At 45.3% G+C, this 18132-nt stretch overlaps 1 protein-coding gene across 1 annotated transcript in view; it reads left to right on the forward strand.

Moving 5' to 3' along the window:
• Positions 1-18132, forward strand: part of LOC115082622 (ubiquitin-conjugating enzyme E2 G1-like) — a 59446-nt gene that overhangs the window by 7732 nt on the left and 33582 nt on the right. Inside the window, exon 2 of the mRNA XM_029586831.1 lies at positions 13915-14017. Coding sequence (XP_029442691.1) covers positions 13915-14017 — 103 coding nt within the window. The remainder of the gene's footprint in view (positions 1-13914; positions 14018-18132) is intronic.

Below are 18132 nucleotides of genomic sequence, written 5' to 3' on the forward strand. Positions count from 1 at the left end.
CCCCTATGAGGAAAGACTAAAGAGGTTAGGACTTTTCAGCTTGGAGAAGAGACGGCTGAGGGGGGATATGATAGAGGTGTTTAAAATCATGAGAGGTCTAGAACGGGTAGATGTGAATCAGTTAATTACTCTTTTGGATAATAGACTAGGGGGCACTCCATGAAGTTAGCATGTGGCACATTTAAAACTAATCTGAGAGAGTTCTTTTTTACTCGACGCACAATTAAACTCTGGAATTTGTTGCCAGAGGATGTGGTTACTGCAGTTAGAATAGCTGTGTTTAAAAAAGGATTGAATAAGTTCTTGGAGGAGAAGTCCATTACTTGCTATTAATTAAGTTGACTTAGAAAATAGCCACTGCTATTACTAGCAACGGTAACATGAAATAGACTTAGTTGTTGGATTGTTGCCAGGTTCTTATGGCCTGGATTGGCCACTGTTGGAAACAGGATGCTGGCCTTGATGGACCCTTGGTCTGACCCAGTATGGCATGTTCTTATGTTCTTACAGCAGGATATTAGTCCTCATGAAACCCATCTGCCTCTCCTGTGTATTTGATTTCTACATGTATTAGCTATATTATGAACTGAGTGACTGCTTAGGGGGCGGGTGACGACTATAGCTGCACATGCTCAGTAGGGCATGTTTGAAAGTTCTAGATTTTTTTTAGATCAAAGTTCTGTGCTCCATCTGATGTCACCCCATGTGAGGACTAGCATCCTGCTGTCCTCGGAGAACACCTGTTACAGGTAAGTATCAATGTTAAGTCCCACTTGAAACTGTAGTATTGCTAAAGAGACTCCTAAACTGGAAAACAGTTTTAATATTGATCTTAGTCCACTAATGCTGTATGAAAGGGTGTTCAAAACAAATTGTACTGCTTATATTCCACCCCCCCCCCACCCCCCACACACACAATATGCATACTTTATTCTGTGACCACTGAATAAGAATGAAAACATCTCATGTGGATAGCTTTTGTTAAATGTATCATTCAGGATAAAACAGTGCTTCCTATAAACAGAACATGTTTGCATGAAATATTATTGGGAGGCACAAGTTGGCAAGTTCAGATGCCAAGCACAGCTGTTGCCTCCAGCTCACACGTTTCTTCAGCTGAGTCAGACTTGTTTATTTTGGTGGTAAGGTTGCAATTGGGACTGTTCGCGTTAAAAAAAAAAATAAATAAAAATAAATAAATAAAAAATATATGTATGTGTGTGTTTCACTGTAAAAGTTAACTAAAATAAAACTGGTTTACAAACAAATCTGGGGTTAAACACTGGCAAAATGTATGCTGATGTGAACTAAAAAAAAAAAAGAATGGTTCAGTCTGCATAGTTAACTATGCAGACTGCATAGTTAACTATGCAGTCTGAACCATTCATTTTTGTTTAATTCACATTTTGCCAGTGTTTAACCCCAGATTTGTTTGTAAACCAGTTTTATTTTAGTTAACTTTTACAGTGAAACAAACATTAAAACTTGTACATTAAAAAAAGCAAAAAAAAAACCCCAACCCTCTAATGCATGATCATTTAATGCTGTGGCATGTTGTGCCATTTTCCTTCAATTCAGTGACTTATGAGCAGAAGGTGGACTTGAGTGTGTAATGGCACATCATCCTACCCACCTGAAAAACTCACCAAATGGACATGTTCTTTTCAAGAGTGTCTGATTGTACAATGTGCATTTTAAACCATTTTGTGTGGTTCTTTAGTTCATGAAATATGATATATGTAACTAAGAACAATCCCTGAATGCCAGGAGATATTAAAAAAAAAAAAAAAAAAAAGGTGAGGGACTTTCAAATTTTATTTCTCACAGGACAAGCAGGATGGTAGTCCTCGCATATGGGTGACATCACAGGATGGAGCCCAATCACGGAACACTTTTGTCAAAGTTTCTAGAACTTTGACTGGCACCTACTGGGCATGCCCAGCATGGTACTAACCCTGCAGCCTGCAGGCATCCCCTTCAGTCTTCTTTTTTCCACGCAGCAGTAGCCACGTGGTTAAGGAGATTCCTGACAGGAATTTTCCTCATGGAATTACTAAAAACTTTCTCACCCCACAGGGGTCCCTCCTTCAACTTTTTCAAGCCACGGTACTCCGGTAAGTTGGTTTTTTTTTACCCATTTTCGGTCGATTCCTGTCGCGTTTGGCCCTCGCGGCCACCGCGGCTTAAATATTTCAAGGCCATGGCGTCTGGGTTCCGTTGTTGTTGCCCGGATTGTAACCGCACCATGTCCAAACAGACCCTCATAAGGTCTATGTAATGTCTCAGATGTGAGCACGATGTCCTGACCTGTACCAAATGTGCCCTAATGACACCAAAAGGTCGCAAGGCCAGAATGGAGAAGATGGAACTTCTCTTCCATGCTCAAACCCGACGCAGTCTATTGCATCGACAATAGTCAGAACAGGCACCGTCCACTTCGCGCCAGTATCGACCACCAGCCGGTGACCGTCCGGCTTCGACTTCTCAGCCTTTAACTCCCTCTACTCCCCCTCAGGACCAGAGGGATCGTAGAGACACATCACCATCGATATCGGAAGTCTCAGACCAACAAGGGAGCGAAATCATCGACCTGCCATCGTCCGAGCCGTCGTCGCAGTAACCCCGTCCACAAAAGGCACTGACCTTTTCTGCGACCGGGTCACAGAGGCAACCCTCACCCAGACGGGTATCGGGAGCCGCGACTCCGCCTTTAACGGTGGTCCCTCTGGCTATGCCTCTGCCTCCTTCTCCCCTTCCAGAGCTGGGGCTGATTGCTTCAGGTTTCCATGAAGAACTAGACCAGATGGTTCAGGAGGCCATCGACAAGGCGATGCATCGACTACAAATTCCTCCGGCACAGACACCGGTCCCAGTCGTGAAGCCGACCACTGACCCAATTCCGGCAGCGTTGGCCCCGCTGCTCTCGGATGGAAGTACATATTGCCGCTTTTCCACCAATGGATCCCGGGTCGCCGATGGCTCCAGTGCCCTTCCTGTTTGTCATCGGTAGGAGAAACACCGTTCCGCATCTCTCCATTGGGAGTCTTACTGATGCCTCAGCCATCAATGCCGATGCGTCAGACTCCACCGATCCATCCATCGATGCCCTCTATGCCTTCATCGGTGCCTCCAGTTCTTCCTTCGTTCCTTCAGAGCCTAGACTTGGACCTTCAGGAATTCCGCCCCGTCCCCCTCTGGTTCCTAGAGGGGCAGATGCTGATCCTGATACCTGGACTGATGATTCTTCACCAGACACAGATGACTTGCCTTCTCCTACTGAAAGCAGGAAGCGTTCTCCTACAGAGGACCTTTCTTTCATAAATTTTGTGAAAGAGATGTCTGAATTGGTTCCCTTCCAGTTGCAGACCGAACAAGATTCCTATTCACCAGGCTCTTCTGGATCTCCTCAAGAAGAACTGGGAACACCCTGGCTTTGTTGCTCCAGTCAACAGGAAGGCTGACACCACTTATTTGGTACAATCAGCCCTAGGCTTTCAAAAACCTCAGTTGGATCCTCAATCTGTGGTTGTAGAATCGGACCAAAAGAGGGCAAGGAGATCGAAACCCCACTCTTCCTTTCTCCCAGGCAAGGAGCAGAAATTTCTAGATGCCATTGGTCGCCGTGTCTTCAGGGCTCAATGCTCATCTCCCAAATTGCCTCTTATCAGCTCATATGACCCAATACAACAGCGTCTTAATTAAGTAGATACAAGAATTGACAGACTCCCTGCCTCAACAGTTCCAAGAACAACTTCAAACCCTAGTGAACAAGGGCTTTGAGGCAGGCAAGCATGAGATAAGATCATCTTACGATACCCTGGTAGCAGTGTCAAAGATATCTGCAGCTGCTGTTTCGGCAAGAAGATGGGCCTGGCTCAAGTCTTCGGACCTTCACCCTGAAGTACAGGACAGATTATCCGACCTGCCCTGTGTAGGAGACAATCTGTCTGGCGAGCAGATTCAACGGACGGTGGTGGAACTCAAGGACCATCATGAGACCCTGAGACAGCTATCTGATGCCTTCTGAGTATTCCTCAAACAGCCTCTCCGAATGGACGCTAAGAAGTCATTCTTCCGTCCGAAGAAATCCTACCCACCACCATCTAGAACTCGTTCTACGAGACCTTTCCAAAAAAAACCAGTCTCGTCAACTACGAAAACAAAAGCCTCAAGCAGCTCCTCAGCCGGGCCCTGCTTTCGGTTTTTGACTCCTGCATAGGGAGCAGCAGCCAGCCTCCACTGCCACAGATGCCAGTGGGAGGTCGATTGTGCCATTTCAACAACAGGTGGCACTCAACTCAGACCAGTGGCTCCTGGTGATAATTGCTCAAGGTTATCTGAACTTTCTCTCCATTCCACTGGATTCCCCACCTCTACAGACATGGAGAACATCCAACCACACCATCCTCCTGGAACAGGATTGTCTCCCTCCTTCTCCAGGCCAAAGCAATAGAACCAGTACCCTACTCTCAGCACGGCCTAGGGTTCTATTCCCGGTACTTTCTAATCCCCAAAAAATCGGGAGGCGTTCGTCCAATTCTGGACCTACATGCCCTCAACAAGTACCTCCATCGAGAAAAGTTCAAAATGGTTACCTTGGGTTCTCTTCTTCCTCTTTTGCAAAGAGGAGACTGGCTCTGCTCTCTAGACATCCAGGACGCATACACACATATTGCGATAACTCCATCTCATCGCAGGTAACTGAGATTTCGTCTGCACCACGCGTCTTCACAAAATGCCTCGTAGTGGTTGCACCCTTCCTCAGGATTCAAGGTGTTCACGTTTACCCCTATCTAGACGATTGGTTGATCAGGGCTCCCACTCAGCAAACGTCTGTTGTCCCTACATCTTACTCTTCATACTCTGATTTCGCTAGGATTTCTCGTCAACTATGACACATCCTACTTGGTCCCATCTCAAACTTTATCGTTCATAGGGGCAGACCTTGCAAGCAAAAGCTTCTCTGCCTCGACAACGAGCTCTCTCTAGTCTCTCTCGCACACCAGCTACAGTCGCAGCACCGCACGACTGCGCGCCTCTTCCTCATCCTGCTGGGACACATGGTGTCCTCAGTTCAGGTTACTCCAATGGCCTGCTTGGCCATGAGAGTCATGCAGTGGACTCTAAGGTCACAATGGACTCAATCCATTCAGCCCCTGTCGACCATTGTCCACATTACAGACTCACTCCGTCAGTCTCTAGCTTGGTGGAAAAATCACATCAATCTACGCCAAGGCTTGCCCTTCCATGCTCCAGACCCTCAAATAATTCTTACCACAAATGCTTCCAACCTCAGCTGGGGAGCCCATGTGGCCGAACTGCAGACACAAGGATCTTGGTCTCCGGAGGATGCCAAACACCAAATAAATTTCCTGGAACTTTCAGCAATCAGATATGCTCTCAGGGTATTTCAGGATCGCCTGTTCAATCAAGTCATCCTGATTCAGACAGACAACCAGGTGGCCATGTGGTACATCAACAAACAGGGAGGGATGGGCTCCTACCTTCTGTGTCAGGAAGCTGCAAGGATATGGGCGGAAGCCCTCTCTCACTCGATGTACCTCAGGGCCACTACTTGCCGGGAGTGGACAATGTGTTGGCAGACAAGCTGAGTCGCACCTTTCAGCCGCACGAGTGGTCTCTCAACCCCTTATTGGCGAACTCTATCTTCCAACAATGGGGTTACTCTCATATAGATCTTTGTGACATTTCAAAACCGCAAAGTAGAGAACTTTTGCTCTCTCACTCGCAGCCAACACTCTCAGCCAAGAGATGCGTTCTCCCTCTCATAGGCAACCGGTCTCCTATATGTATTCCCTCTACTTCCACTTCTCTCGAAGATTCTCATGAAGTTATGTCAGGACAAGGGAACCACGATCCTGATAACACCTCACTGGCCATGCCAAATGTGGTTTCCAATACTTCAGGATCTCTCCATTCGCAGGCACGTTCCCTTGGGAATGTGCCTGCCCCTTGTCCCTGATGGCCTGGATGTTGAAAGGTTAATTCTTCAGCCACTTATCCTTTCAGAACCAGTTTCCCGTGTCCTGATTGCTTCGCGGAAGCCTTCCACGAGAAAATCCTACCTTTACAAATGGAACAGATTTAAGTCATGGTGCTCTTCTCAATCCCTTGACCCCTTTACCTGTCCCACCACGAAGTTTCTAGACTATCTCTGGCACTTGTCAGAATCAGGTCTAAAAACTTCCTCCATCAGAATGCATGTCAGTGCGGTAGCCACTTTCCATAAAGGTATCGGGGACATTCCTATTTCAGTACAGCCCCTTGTAACACGTTTTCTGAAGGGCTTGCTCCACCTCAAGCCTCCACTGTGTCCCCCGGCCTCTTCTTGGGACCTCAACCTGGTTTAGGGTCGGCTCATGAAACCACCATTCGAGCCTCTCCATTCCTGTGATCTTCGCTATCTCACATGGAAAGTGATTTTCCTTTTGGCAATCACTTCTGCTCGCAGAGTTAGTGAGTTACAGGCTCTAGTTACCTATTCACTTTACACTAAACTTCTGCAGACCGGGCAGTACTCCGCACTCACCCTACGTTTTTACCTAAGGTAGTATCGGAGTTTCATCTCAATCAATCCATTATACTACCTACCTCTTTTCCCAGCCCCATTCCAATCCAGGAGAGCAGGCTCTGCATACCCTTGACTGTAAACGGGCTCTAGCATTCTGCCTAGACCGTACAGCTGCCCACAGGAAAAGCACTCAATTGTTTCTCTTTCCATTCCATCAAATTAGGGCAGCCTGTGGGTAAGCAGACTCTCTCTCCTCTTGGTTAGCGGACTGCATATCCTTTTGCTATCAGCAAGTGGCCATGGCCCTCACAGAGTGTTGGCACACTCTGTGAGGGCCATGACGACTTCAGTAGCACACCTACGCTCGTTGCCGCTTCCTGACATTTGCAGGCTGCCACCTGGAGTTCTCTCCATACCTTTACAGCCCATTGTTGCTTAGACTGTCTTGCGCAACCTATTTACAACTTGACGTACCAATACCCTTCCGCCTGCCAGGGTTCAGGATGCCCTCCGCCAAATTCCACCCCAGTCCTAGTGCCTTTGCACAACTGAGTACATTTGGTGCATATTAGGACATCCTCAGCTCTGTACTCACCCATATGTGAGGACTACCATCCTGCTTGTCCTGTGAGAAAGCAAATGTTGCTTACCTATAACAGGTGTTCTCACAGGACAGCAGGATGTTAGTCCTCACAAAACCCGCTCGCCACCTCGCAGTGTTGGGTTCGTTACGTTTCTTCTTTTATTTTTCAGCACTTCCTGTAGCTTTTAAACAAGACTAGACTGAAAGGGGATGGCTGTAGGGTTAGTGCCATGCTGGGCATGCCCAGTAGATGCCAATCAAAGTTCTAGAAACTTTGACAAAAGTGTTCTGTGATTGGGCTCCATCCTGTGATGTCACCCATATGTGAGGACTAACATCCTGCTGTCCTGTGAGAACACCTGTTACAGGTAAGCAACATTTGCTATCTGTACTTTTATTTCAGCACAGCTGACTTTGGGAGTCAGGTTGAAATGCCTCTTTTAAAAACAATTTGCGTGTGCATGGAATATTATGGCAGATCAGACCTGTAAGGCCCATCTGTTCTGCCTGCAGCAGTTTTCATAGTCACACTTGATCTCTGGCTTTCCATTCACATTGCTTATTATCCCATCCCTTTACATATGTTGCCACAGGGAGGGTTATTTTCAAAAGCATTTCTGTGGGTAAAACTGAATTAACTGCAAATGCAATTTTTCTAAAATTGCCCAAAATGCAGATAAACTCAAGTGCATGTGTCCGGTTTGGATTGAGTGGAGGCACTACCTTGGATCACGCTGGGGAAGGGTTTGGATTTGCGCAAGTAATTGTGAAAATTAAAATTTGTGCATTGAATGGCAGGTAGATTGAAAATTGGTGTAACTTATGCACAATGTTACAAAATCGCCCTCAAATGTACAGCATTTAACATTTCTACATTGAGACTTGAATTTCAGGGTGATAGCAGGTATGAAACTATAAGACTATAAATCTGGCATCAGTACAGTGTGTATATATGTGCGATTGCTGATGGTTAGGCATTTGTGAGCTCTAATCCAGTCAAGGTCGTGTTGAACACACAATTCAGTCGGTAGAACACAATCTGAATGTAATATACTATATAAGGACAGTGACATCTATTCTGAATATACAGATCTATAATTTGTGGAACTGATTTTGGGATTAAAATTTAAGATATGAGTCCAGTGTGCTACAAAGATGGTCAAGCTGCTGTGATCCTGTATTGTAATCTACCTGCGTACAGAAATGTGCTGCTGCATTTTGACAGCTAATACAAAATTGAAGGATGTTTTTGTTTCTTTTGAGCTTTGATTACTGTTTATTCTTTTGACTTGGTTTGTTTCTGTCCAGATATTTGTTATAACTTAGAATATTGATAAATTACAAATAAGGGCATTTCCTATCCCAAGATTTTGAAGATTCTAAATTTTAACACCCTTACAGTCAAAATTGGCTGAAAAAAAAATTGCAAATAGTTTAAGTTCCTTGGAAATATTCCAGAAGTGGCTTATTGTCAAATTTAATATTAAAGAGGCTTCAGAAGACAGTGTTACAAGTAGAACTTGTGTTGCATATAAACAACCAAATAAGAGAGCCCAAAGCCAGGGAAGGGTTGAAAAATTAATATAGTTAGGAATCATTGCATATAAACAGCCACACTTAGATAATTCAAAATATAGGCTTTCCCTATTTCTTGACTTGTTGCGTTGTCTTTCTGTTTCTGATTTTTTTTTCTCCAGTTTTGAAGAACGACATTTGTATATCTGCATCCCCTTTATAATTTAAAGTCTTCCGTGTCACCACTATTTACTCAAGCTAACTTTGGAAAAGAAACCTCAAATTCAGCACTTTACGTAAAACTTGATTTATGTAAATCATCTTATGCAAGCTATGCATTTTTGAGTTACCTCACTTTTTACCTCCTGATCTATTTGTATAATTTAACTTCTAATACATTAAACTGTTTTTCAGAATGTGGGTAAAGAAAAATGCATGCTAAAATTTTTGCTCACATTTTTTATTACATCACTCCTTTGGTAACAATCTGATCTTGTCATGACAAATTCCATGGTTCTATACTTTTTTTTTTTTTTTTTGTTCCAAATGGCTTTGTTCTGTATCAAAGTTGCACTTGGAAGCTGACCAGGTTACCTAGTCTGTTGCACATGAATTTAGAATTTACCGAATCATCTGAGATTGATTTCAGTATCTAGATTGGATGGATGATCTGCAATGATATGAATACAAAAAACCCAACTCTCATGTTCAGTCTATCAGTTTGTTTTTAAATTTGTTTATTAAAAAATGTATAACCCGTGCAGTACATGGCGGTTTACGATAACACAAGCATAGGAAACATTTTAATTCAGTTTTTAGCTTAACCTTTTAATTGCCTAGTCCTCTCTATCTTTTTAAAATGATTTACAATTGGGTTTTTTTTAAATTTTTTATTTATTGAATTTTCAATACATGACAAAGAAACCTTTGTACAGAAATTAATGAAAGTTTACAAATAAGCAATATATTTCAGATTATTTAAATTATTCACCAATCGAAACAATTCTTTCAAATATTTCAAAGTAATATTGGAGAGAGAGAATTTAGGAAAACATCAGGAGCTTAAAGGAAAACTAATCAAAGAAAGAACTCCCAATTATCCATTACCCTTTCGTTTAATTCGCGAGAATATATCTTAATTCGTGGGGGTGACTACTCTGGCGTTTAGAAACTCCCTTAGTTATTCAGGGTTATAGAAAACAAAGACATTACCAGAGTATTTTATCACGCATTTTGCCGGATATCTTAAAAGAAATTCTGCCCCGATCGCTCTAGCTTCCGGGCGCATTGAAAGAAAAACTTTTCTGCGTGTCTGAGTGATTCTTGATAGATCTGGAAATATCCGGGTTAACCCCCCCATATACTCAATATTTAATGCTTTGAAGTAATATCTCATAAGTGCCTTATCTAATTCAGAAAGGAAAGACACAAACAAAACTGATCTTTCTGTAACTTCAAATCCAGTGCTTTCTAAGTATTCAGATAAATTATCCCTTTCTCCAACATTCCCTATTGGGGATATCTGAATTTGATTTTGTCTTTGTTTTAAATATAGGATCTTCTTCACGGCTGGTGTTGTTCATCTGGAATCTTTAGGATCTCTCTTAAGTATCTTTTAAATGTTATCAATGGAATTTCTCCCAACACTTTGGGGAAATTCAGGATCCTAACATTCAGCTGCCTTAAATAATTTTCTACAGTCTCTAGACGACGAGTAGAGACTGCTTGTTCTTTAATGCATCCAATGTTCAAATCAGAAAGCTGTTTTAAATCATTTTTTATTTGAAGCAGTTCGTTCGCTTTATTTTCATTCTTAATTTGATTTTTTCCAGGGCATCCATTCTAAGGGTCTGCTCATCCGTTTTTTTTGTGTAATCATTAACGACCCGAGTCATCCCCACGATTAGGTCCCAAAGGGACTCCATAGTTGTTACTGCCGGTTTTTTTACCTCTAAGGAGAATTTCGAACTTCCACTTGCCTCCTTCTCCCCTCCTCCAGTTGCAGGCGAAAACCTTTCTCTCCCGGTGTTATCAGGGGGCAACGCAGGATTCGTGGAGTCTGTAGGGCAAGGAGTCGAGTTCTCTAACTCCAACGGGATGCCAAGCAGCCCACCATGCTGAGACGCTCCTGTGACTTCATCCACTGGCGTCTCAGCCCGCTCTGGAGTCCTTGGAGGGGTCATCCTCAGCAGCTCTCGCGGCTCTGGGGGGGTCAGCGATATTTCCCCAAGCGGCGACAAAACTCCTGCTTCCGTTCCGCTAGCGGGGCTCGCGGCCCCTGTCTGAGAAATGGGGGTCGCGTACTGTAAAATCGCTCGTTGACCGGCTGAAAGTGTAGGTACAGGTAGGTACACTCTCACTTTGCCCTTTCTTTTATGCGGCATTGTGATTACTGCGGAAATATAATTAATCTCAGGAAAATATTGCAGAGCGTTCAGCCTAGCGACCGTTCAGGGAGCCATCTTGAATCTCTCTCCCCAAAATGATTACAATTGTATGAAAATTCTTTGATTTCTCCAACATGCACATTAACGAAGGCTGATAAGAATACCATTAAAACTTTAGTTAATTGCATTACTTTTCTCTGTGTGCTATGATGGGTCCAGGATATGAATGTGTTTTCCTATATAACTTAAGTATCAAATCTTACTAGTCTGTGTATTTGCTTATACTTTCTCAAATTTTGCCAGTTCCTGGTCAAAGAAGAGCAAGATTTAATGCTTGTATATCTAATAGCATTATAGAAATTAGGGGGAACCCTTACATTTTTTTTGTTTAAAATGACATAGTGCATTCAGAAAGTTATTCAGACCCCTTCTCTTTTTCACATTTTGTTACATTACAGCCTTATTTTAAAATGGCTAATGTGTTTTTCTCTCTCAAACTACACACAATACCCCAAAATGACAAAGCAGAATCAAGTTATAGAAGTTTGTGCAAATTAATAAAAAAAACGGAAATAATCACATTTACATAAGTATTCAGACCCTTTGCTCAGTTGAATCCTGTTTCCATTGATCATCCTGATGTTTAATGATATGTAAGGTCCTACAGTTGACAGTGCATGTCAGAGCTAAATCACAGCCATGAAGTCGAAGGAACTGTATCTGCAGCGCTGGCGGAAACACTAAGCGAGCTAGACCTGGGCCATTAGGGGGGTGAAAGCAGCAGCAGCAAAGAGGAGTGAGGATTCAAATCTCCACTTCTCTTTACTTCCACTCGCGAGAGGTAGGAACTGGGGCTGTGACGGGGGCGGGGAGGTGACTGTGCAATGCAGAAGGTGCCTAGGGTACCTAATCCCCTTGCATCGGCCCTGATTGTCTGTCTGTAGATCTCCAAGCCAGGATTGTCTCAAAGCACATATTTAGGGAAGGGTACAAAACACAAATTGCTGCAGCATTGAAGGTCCAGAAGAACACTGTGGCCTCTATTCTTAAATGGAAGAAGTTCAGTACCACCAGGGACTCAGCCTAGAGCTGGACGCCCGCCCAAACTGAGCACTTGGGGAGAAGGGCCTTGTCAAGGAAGTGACCAAGAACCCAATGGACACTCTGACAGAGCTCCAGAGTTCTACTGTGGAGATGGGAGAAACTTCCAAAAGAGCTGTCTCTGCAGCACACTCCACCAATCTAGGCCTTTATGGTAGAGTGGCCAGACAGAAGCCACTCCTCAGTAAAAGGCACATGACAGCCCCCTTGATATTTGCCAAAGGCACTTAAAAGACACTCAGAACAAGAGAAACTAGATACTCTGGTCTGATGAAACCAAGGTTGAACTCTTTGGCCAGAATGCCAAGCATCATGTCTGGAGGAAACCAGGCACCACTCATCTAGCAAGTACCATAGAAATAATGGCAGGCAAGAACCAAATGGTCTATCCAGTCTGCCCAGCAAGCTTATTAGTATCTGTTATGCAGTACAGTTTACCCCCATGCTTAATGGCTTCCCAGACTGTAAAAGTCAGGGCCCTCCTGTTACTGTTTGAATCCAATTCCCCATTTTCCCTTGCCATTGAAGCAGAGAGCAATGTTTGAGTTGCATCAAAGTATCATACTTTATTGGTTAAGGGTAGTAACTGTCACATCAGCAAGTTACCCCCAAACTTACTAGTATACCATCCCAACAGTGAAGCATGGTAGTTAGTGGCAGCATCATGCTGTGAAGATGTTTTTCAGCTGCAGGAACTAGAAAAGTCGGGATTGAGGGGAAGATGAATGGAGCAAAGTAGAGAGATCCTTGACAACCAGTTCCAGAACATTCTTGGCCTCAAAATTGGGGTAATGATTCACCTTCCAACAAGACAATGACCCTAAGTACACAGTTAAGACAACACAGGAGTGGCTTTGCCACAAGTCTGTGAATACCCTTGAGTGGCCCAGCTAGAGTCCGGACTTGACCTGATCAAACATCTCTGGAGAGACCTGAAAATAGTTGTGCATCGACACTACCCATCCAACCTGACAGAGCTTGAGAAGGTCTACAGAGAAGAATGGGAGAAAATCTTCAAATCCAGGTGTGCCAAGATTGCAGCATCACACTAAAGAAGACTTGAGGCTGTAATCACTGCAAAAGGTGCCGCCTCAAAGTACTGAGTAAAGGGTCTGAATACTTATGTAAAAATGATATTTCAGGTGACTTTTTTTTTTAAATTTGCAGAATTTTCTACAAACCTGATTTTGCTTTGTCATTATGGGATATTAAGATTGGGGGGGGGGGGGGGAATGCATATGCATCTTAGAATAAGGCTGTAACTTAGGGTAGGAATGATCTGTTGCTCTTGACCCTGTGTTGATAGGTAAAAAAATAAATAAAATAAAGGTACCAGAAGCCCTGAGGCTAGTACCATCTTTCTGTGTCCTGCTGGGTCAATATATAAAGATGGTGTTGGCTTGGAGGTCTGCCAGTACTATCTTTATATATTGACCTGGCACGGCAGGAGCAACTGGGGATCCTTTATACCTCATTTGGAAGTCTCCACACTGTAGATGGGGGGGGGTTTGGCGGAGTGAAAAGATAAGCCCTGTGGATAGGGGAAGGGCTGGAGGAACTTTTCAGTTATTTTAAATTTTGCTGGCACTGCCTTGTTTTGGAGATGAGACTGTGCAAACAAAAAACAAACTATCAGTTTTGTTTTGTTTTCAAAACAAAATGAAATGAAACCCTTGTTGTGACTTTGTTAGGGGTTTGCTTTTCTTGATTTCTAAAAGAAATGTGGCAATAGTACGAGAGCTTCATAGTCTGAGAACTAAACGTTTTGTGTTTAACACATTGTTTTCTTGTCACAGAGCTCAACAAGAATCCAGTGGAAGGGTTTTCAGCAGGCTTGATAGATGACAATGATCTGTATCGATGGGAAGTGCTTATTATTGGTCCTCCAGATACCTTATAGTAAGTACCAACATTTAAAAAAAAAATTTCCCAAAAAGCCAAGTGTGCATGGAATAATACTATAGTTAAACCCGACGTTTTTGGTAGTTTCTTGCCCAACTTGTTCCACCTTCAAATCCACATCTGATAGTATCTAACTAGCACTGATGTACTCTTGCCATCTAAAGATTTTACAAAACACATACAGGTGATCAAGAAGTACATGCCCATAAATGTCACATAGCAAATTTAACACTGATTTCAATAATTTTACATAGAAAAGAGAGGAATGAGATGGAACATTAATTTGCTAGCACTAGGTAGTCTAATGACTGCTTTTCTAGGACCAGACGGATGAAAACTTGCTTCAGTTTATCAGGAAGCATTCCTGCTTGGGGGAAAGATTCAAAATGAGCGACAAAACTATGGATGTAATTATATTGTGTTAGTAATCCGGTCATGCATTGGTCCAATAATAGGAAGAGCTGTTCATGATAGAAATGATTTGTGTGATTTCCTCTGTGCAGTTCATGGGTGAGAGAAGGAAGGTGGTGATAATGCCAAGGGTTAGATGAGGAGGAAAATGGAGAGAAGAGTGAAAGCAGCAGTGATAGGCCAGATATCTCTCATTAGATGTTCTTCTTTTGTACTTTAACCCATACCCTGTTTATGTACTGATGAGCTCTAGCACTCCTGATCTTATGGATGTTTCACAGTGTTTTTTCACTATTTGTTTTGGAATCAATTGCTGTTTCATGGTGCATTGCTGTTAAATATTTTGGTTTGTAATTCGCTGAGATTTGTGGATCAGTGGAATATAAATTGTTTAGATAAATACAAAAATCTAGTTTCCTAGCATGTAGCAGATGGACTCAGGACCAATGGGTGGTAGTGTACTCCTGAGAGCAGTTGGAGACAGATCAGATTTCAATCTGACGTCAGCCCTAGTACATATACCCCTGCAGGAAGTGCAGCTCTTCAGTATTTTCAGTCTCCATAGCAGTTAGGGACTACCTACACGCTCTCACAGCGTTAGAACAAATTCAACAGAGAAAATCCAAATTCAGAAGAAAACCTACCTCTACAGATGAGCCCCGCTCTCCTGCAGTGACACCCTCTGGTCCCTCCCCCAGGTGAGAATTCCCGAGGTGATTTCCATGGGCCCTCTGAGGTAAGCCTCGGTCCAGTGGCCGATCCGCAGCGGGGACCTAGCCCCCAATCTCGGGCGCGGCCGAGAGGCAGCAAGTGCATTCTCGAGCGCGGCGGTGGGAGGTATTTGCCCTCTCCCCCGCAGCCGGAGACCGCCTGGAACGAAACCGGGAAGCGCCGAGGACAAGGTAAGGTAGAAATCTTCTTCATAGACTCTGGTCTCCGAGGTTCGAGGAGTCACGCAGGTCGCCGGCTGGGACCAGTGCCGCTGGGTTGATCCGCCCTAGCAGGGCCAGTCCCCGGTTAGATCCAAGGGTTATCCCACGTGGAGACCCTCAGAGGTGGTCGCCATATTGCCCGCGTGGTCGCCATCACCATCTTGGCCCTATTCGTCGCTCTGTCCGCCGTCTCATTCCGGGCGCACAAGGCTAGCTAGGCGCACAAAATAGATGTGCGCATAAAGCTACACGCACAAGTGCCGTGCACATAAGATATACGCGCATCGCATGTTTACTAGGCTGGGCATATAGCTGCAACTGGGCGCACACCTGCGCGCACACAACCCGCACGCACATCTTAGATGCACCGGGAGCGCATAAGGATTTACGCACCTATATCCATGGCACTACCGGAAACGAGATCAAGGCCTCTCGCCCAGCATGCCACATCAGAGCTGCACAAAACGAAGAGGCCAACACCCTGTGCGTTCAGTGCGAGGAGGCCCTGGGAGATCCATCCAGGGCTGAGGTACCCTGGACCTAGCAAATTCCAGCGGGACACCCTTCAAACGGGGACCCCCAGGGACACAGCGCCCCTTAGCTTGAGACCCAGCATCTATCTCGTGGGGTGGAATTCTTCAAAGTTTCTACACACCTTCGTTCACATGCAGACGGAGCCTCCGGCTAAAACAGCCAGAGCCTCCACCAGAAGACCTTTATGCCCCAGGCCCATCTAGGCCCAGACAAATGTTTCCACCGCCCAGAAAGCCCCACCTATGGGGCCACGGACAACTCTGAAAAGGATCAGAGCCCCTAGAAGAGGGGGAACTTCCCCCTGGGGACAGAGCTTCACTGAACCATGAGACGCTTCTTCACCAAGGACGAGCTCCCCAGACCTGGTCACCCCAAGCCTGAAGGAGCTTGCTATCCCGGGGCACAAGTGCTTCGGGGGAGCCTAAGACGAATCCCCTACTAGAGGGACTCCGCCAGAACCTCTCGCCATTTCCCTCTGTTACAAGCCGCCCAGCAGCTAATTGACCTGGAATGGGAGTGCTCCAGAGTCCACATTCAAGGGGGAAGAGCTATGGTAGCCATGTACCCCCTGGACCCGGCGGCCCAAAGACCGTCTGACATGCCCACAAGTGGATGCCATGCTCTGCGCGGTCTCGAAGCGCACTACTATCCCAGTGGAGGGAGGTGCAGCGCTCAAAGATGCTCATGACAGACATCTGGAATCCATCCTTAAACAGTCCTTTGACATCTCTGCTATGATGTCTCTGCTGTCTCTACAAATAGCGGCCTGCTGCACTGTGGTGATACATGCCTGCCTATCACAGACCAGGAGCAACACCCTGGGGAAGCCATGGAACAAGCAGTATCATTCCTTGCGGATGCTGCTTCCGATCTGGTGCACACAGCGGCCAGAGGGAGTGTCATCAGTTGTGACAGCCCTATTCTACCACAGATGGGTCGAGAGAACTTCGGACAAGTGGGTCCTAACCATCATTCGAGAGGGGTACTACATGGATTTCCTACAAACACCTCCGGACAAGTTCGTGGAATCCCCCTGCCACGACCCCTTCAAGAGGGTGGCAGTGGAAACTACACTGTCCAGACTACTGGCCCTCGAGGCCATAACCCCAGTACTCCCACAAGAAATAAATACCAGGCATTATTCCATTTATTTTATCGTCCCCAAGAAGAAGGGACGTTCAGGCCCATCCTAGACCTCAAGTCGGTCAACCGCCACCTGAGGATTCCCCGCTTCTGCATGGAAACCCTACGCTCTGTAATAAGGGCGATACAACCGGGAGAGTTTCTCACATCCCTGGATCTTTGGGAAGCCTACCTACACATCCTGATCCATCAGGAACATCAGCGCTTCCTACGCTTCAAAATCCTGGACCGTCACTACCAGTTCCGGGCACTACCCTTCGGGTTAGCCAGAGCACTCCGGACGTTTCACCAAGATCATGGTGGTGGCGGCGGCGGCAAATCTGAGGAAGGAAGGAATCCTCGTACAACCCTTACCTAGACAATTGACTGATCAGGGCGAAATCCCCAGAGGAAAGTCAACAAGCAACCAACAGAGTCAAAACCCTACTGGAGAGCCTTGGATGGGTGGTCAACACAACAAGAGTTGTCTGCAGCCCTCATAGTCTCTAGAATACCAAGGAGTCTGATTCGACACCAAAGAAGACAAGGTCAGCCTGACTCCCACAAGGAGATGAAAACTGAGGAACCGGTTACAAATCCTGCTGAGCTAACCTCGCCCCACAGCATGGGATTACCTGCAAGTCCTCGGTCTGATGGCATCCACACTGAAAGTAGTGCCATGGGCGTGAACTCACATGAGACCCCTACAGCGCTCACTTCTATCGCGATGGAATCCACTGTCTCAGAACTATGTGCACGTCTACCACTCCCGGGCAGAGTTCGGACCCAGCTATGATGATGGCTGCAGGTCAGCCACCTGAGCCAGGGAACAAGACTATCTTCTCCAACCTGGACCCTGCTCACCACAGACGCCAGCCTACAAGGATGGGGAGTACACTGCGAGGAGCTTAACCGCCCAAGGGCAGTGGAACGCAGAAGAGTTGAGATGGAACATCAACCACCTAGAAGCATGGGCAGTCAGACTAGCCTGCCTACGGTTCATCCACAGACTCCGGGACAAAGCGGTCAGAGTAATGTCGGACAACGCCACAACAGTGGCCTACATCAACAGTCAGGGGGGAACCAGAAGCCAACAGGTGTCTCTGGAAATAG

This window comes from Rhinatrema bivittatum, unplaced genomic scaffold, assembly GCF_901001135.1.
Source record: "Rhinatrema bivittatum unplaced genomic scaffold, aRhiBiv1.1, whole genome shotgun sequence".
Taxonomy (NCBI): Eukaryota; Metazoa; Chordata; class Amphibia; order Gymnophiona; family Rhinatrematidae; genus Rhinatrema; species Rhinatrema bivittatum.